General features: G+C 48.0%; 1 protein-coding gene across 1 annotated transcript in view; it reads right to left on the bottom strand.

The window, feature by feature from the left end:
• The window catches only part of Pmar_PMAR021275 (conserved hypothetical protein), a gene marked incomplete at both ends in the record, with an annotated part of 6,930 nt that continues 3,614 nt past the window's right edge, over window positions 1-3,316 (bottom strand). The window contains 3 exons of the mRNA XM_002774223.1: window positions 1-42; window positions 96-169; window positions 221-3,045. Coding sequence (XP_002774269.1) covers window positions 1-42; window positions 96-169; window positions 221-3,045 — 2,941 coding nt within the window. The remainder of the gene's footprint in view (window positions 43-95; window positions 170-220; window positions 3,046-3,316) is intronic.

Below are 3,316 nucleotides of genomic sequence, written 5' to 3'. Positions count from 1 at the left end.
TCACTTCATGCCGAAACCGGCACACTCCCGGCCGGCGCAGACCTCAAATTGAGAACACTTTCGTTCACAATCTTACCATTAGACATCAGCCTCACCTTCCGGATGCTGTCGCTTGGCCTATCAACAATCTCAACTTCCTCCCAACCGGTGTTGAGTTTACCGTAAGGACCTAGAGTTGGCCTCCAACGGAAGGCATGAGAACCCTTGATGAGACCCCTACCCGCATGCCTCTTCGTCCGCGATAGAAGCCTCTCACGAGTCTCTCGTCTACGAAGCCACCAAATGTCAGCAAGCTCTCGCAAAGCCACAAGTCTACCTTCGGTCACCTTATCAAAGTAGTCATTGGCAGTGACTTCATCCCACCACGAGGGTGGTTCCAATCCATCGAACACCGCCTTCTTAATAGATTCGGCTTCACTCATCGCTAAAGAGTCATCAATTTTGCGACCATGCGACCGGCAAATGAGTGCAGGAGTGAGTGGGCTTTCACTGATGTATGGGCTATTGTTACATATCCAAATAGCCCGATATAGTAGTTGAACGAACTCCTCCTCCGAAGGCAGCGACTTGGTCTTATTAGAAATATCCCACAGGGCTCCCCTCAACACTGAATGCACATCACGATGTGGACGCTCACCCCATGCTCGTAGTTCTTCTCCACGCGGGGCAGTCGAAACAACAAGGAAACCCAACTCCTTACCCAGTGATAGAACTTCCGGCACTAAGAGTCCTTGATCAACAACAAGTAGCCGAATCGGACCTTCTTCAGTAACCATCTGCCTCAACAGTCTCGCTCCGGAATAGCCTGTTTTATCATGACTCACCATAGCCTTGATAAACCTGCTGGCGTGGCAGCATAGAGTAAAGCAGTACAGCTTCTGTTGAGAGGAGTCGGTTGAGCTTCGAGAGACCTGATAGGGCCCAGTTACATCATAATAAGCAACAGCAAAAGGACCGAACTGAGCAGAGCAAGCTGGGGGTCGTGAGGATATCTGCTTCATCTTCGCAGCAGCCTGTCGTCTGGCCTGACAGCCAGCACACTTAGCATTGAAACGGCGAACAGTAGCATCGACTTTCTTCCAATAGTAGCGATGCCAGACCCATCGCGTCAGCGCAATCCTACCCGGATGGCCCCCATGAGTATCATGAGCATGTTGAGTAATTCGCCATTGTAAATCACGACGGTTCTCCGGTACAACTGCCTGAACAATCGGACACGATCCTCGATTAGAGTCGTCCAGAGAGACACTTCCCACTCGATATAACACACCATTCTTCAACATATAGCCATCTACAACTTGCGAAGCTAGCCTTTTCTTCAACAACGCCAAATCGGTACATGCTTCCTGGGCAACACCAATTTCAAATAACAAATCAGCACTACTCACAGCATCAGGAATCTTCTTCTCCAAAGATGAGACTGCTCCAACCAAGTGTACTATCAAATCTTCTTCATTACCATCCTTTTGCTCATCAAACTCGTCAATAAGATCTTCATCACTGAAGGATGGTGTTGGCGAGAAAGTGGTAATCACAGTAGCTTCATCTAGCACCGCTTGTATCTTGAAGCCGTCCATAAGGGCCATCTGACAACCAGACTCTGGACGAGTACCAGCATCCGCAGGATTCACCCGCCCCCGAATGTGAGCTACCCTTATAGGGTGTCCAATATCTCTCGCCAAAGCAATGAGCCCAGAACGCAGCTTCGTCATCCGATTTCGCTCAAGCAGAGGCAAATACCGTGCATCAGCTCTGCTGGGTCGCTTAATACGCCAAGCATTGAGCTGTGAATCAGTCAATAACCATATAGGACCAATGGAAAATCCCTCACTTGTAACAGCCTCTCTTTGGCCCAGAACCTCTTCCATAAGACTATATCCAAGTAAAATCGAGCACAATTCGAGCCGAGGGATAGTCCATTTCGGATTAAGAGTAGCCTGACGTGCAACAAGTCGACGACCATCTTTAATACCACGAACATCAGCACAGATACATCCATTACCAGCAGCATCGCAAAATACAGCAAATCCTTGCCTCAGATCGACAAAACGTGGCTGTGGTATTGGGGAGGAACGGAATAGGGCATAAATATCCTGAGTCACATCGTAGGGCACATCTTTGGTGTCCCATGAAGCAGTCACACGTGCCACCTTACTCAGAAGCAGTCTTTGACGAACTCCTTCTTCAATATTGATTCCTAAAGGGTCATACATCTGACCAAGGGCATGGAAACAATGACGACGCGTACTGAGATCCTCATTGTTTAGAGCTACTGGCCGAGTTGATAGAACATCGTCAGACCTCTCCCATACATAACCAAGCTGAGTGCAGAGCTTTGCCTCCATAAGCTTAGACGTGGATACTTCAGCAGTCCTCGACACTTCCTCGCCCTCATCCCAACACTCTGAAGGTGCATCAGCGGCATTCTCCATAGCATACTCTATATCCCTCCCCAGAACAGACTTACTGGGCTGACAGTGCATGCTAGCCCTCTTTTTCAGCATTTCACGTCCATGCTGTCGACGTACAAAAAGTTCCGACCACTTCCATGAAGTATAGAGAAGGTCGTCCATGTAGTATTGAAACGCATGAGAGACCGAGCCGTATGTGAGGACCAACATTTCCTGAATGAAGGTAAGCACAGATCTCTGGTCTTTCCGACCACAATACACTCCTCCAGGTGGGAGTGGTGCTTTATCAGAACGCTTTATAGCATCATCATACATCTTCTGCAGTTCCTTCTCAGACCAATTATTTAACGAAGAATCCACTTCCGGAAGATTCCCCAACCCTTTCTCACCTGATATACCTGGAAGGGGGGTATGAGGTGGAAAAGGTTGGTGGTTACTTTCATTCTCGTGAATATCATCGACAACCGTAACCTGGTCATGTAGAAGAGATCCCTCATGAGCCAGATGTTGATTAGCAACAGACCCTACTGCTTGACGAGGATGATCCCTATCCAGCACATAGTCAACACCAAAATCACTCTGAGCGGCATTAGGAGGTCGAGGAGTATGTCGCCGTGATGATCCCAAGAAACTCCTAAGGAAGGAGATACAGGACACAGTATGACGTGGTTCCAAACTGGAACTAGTATCATTCCCAGTCATACTAATATTCATACGTGAAAGTCTCTCAGCAAGTCTTCTAACTTCTTCATCTCCAAGATCGTCAATACGAACCGATGATGTTGATGACATCGTTGAATACCAAGTCCTTCAAAGTCTATGGAGTCGGTATCCCGGTAGAATATGCAGTTTTATTGAGTAAACAAACACCCACAATCACCTGGAATCGCACTGCCGAAGCACGA

Source organism: Perkinsus marinus, assembly GCF_000006405.1.
Source record: "Perkinsus marinus ATCC 50983 genomic scaffold scf_1104296958668, whole genome shotgun sequence".
NCBI classification, from domain to species: Eukaryota; Perkinsozoa; order Perkinsida; family Perkinsidae; genus Perkinsus; species Perkinsus marinus.
The sequence above is the reverse complement of the archived record's forward strand: the minus strand, read 5'-3'. Positions and strand labels throughout refer to the sequence as shown.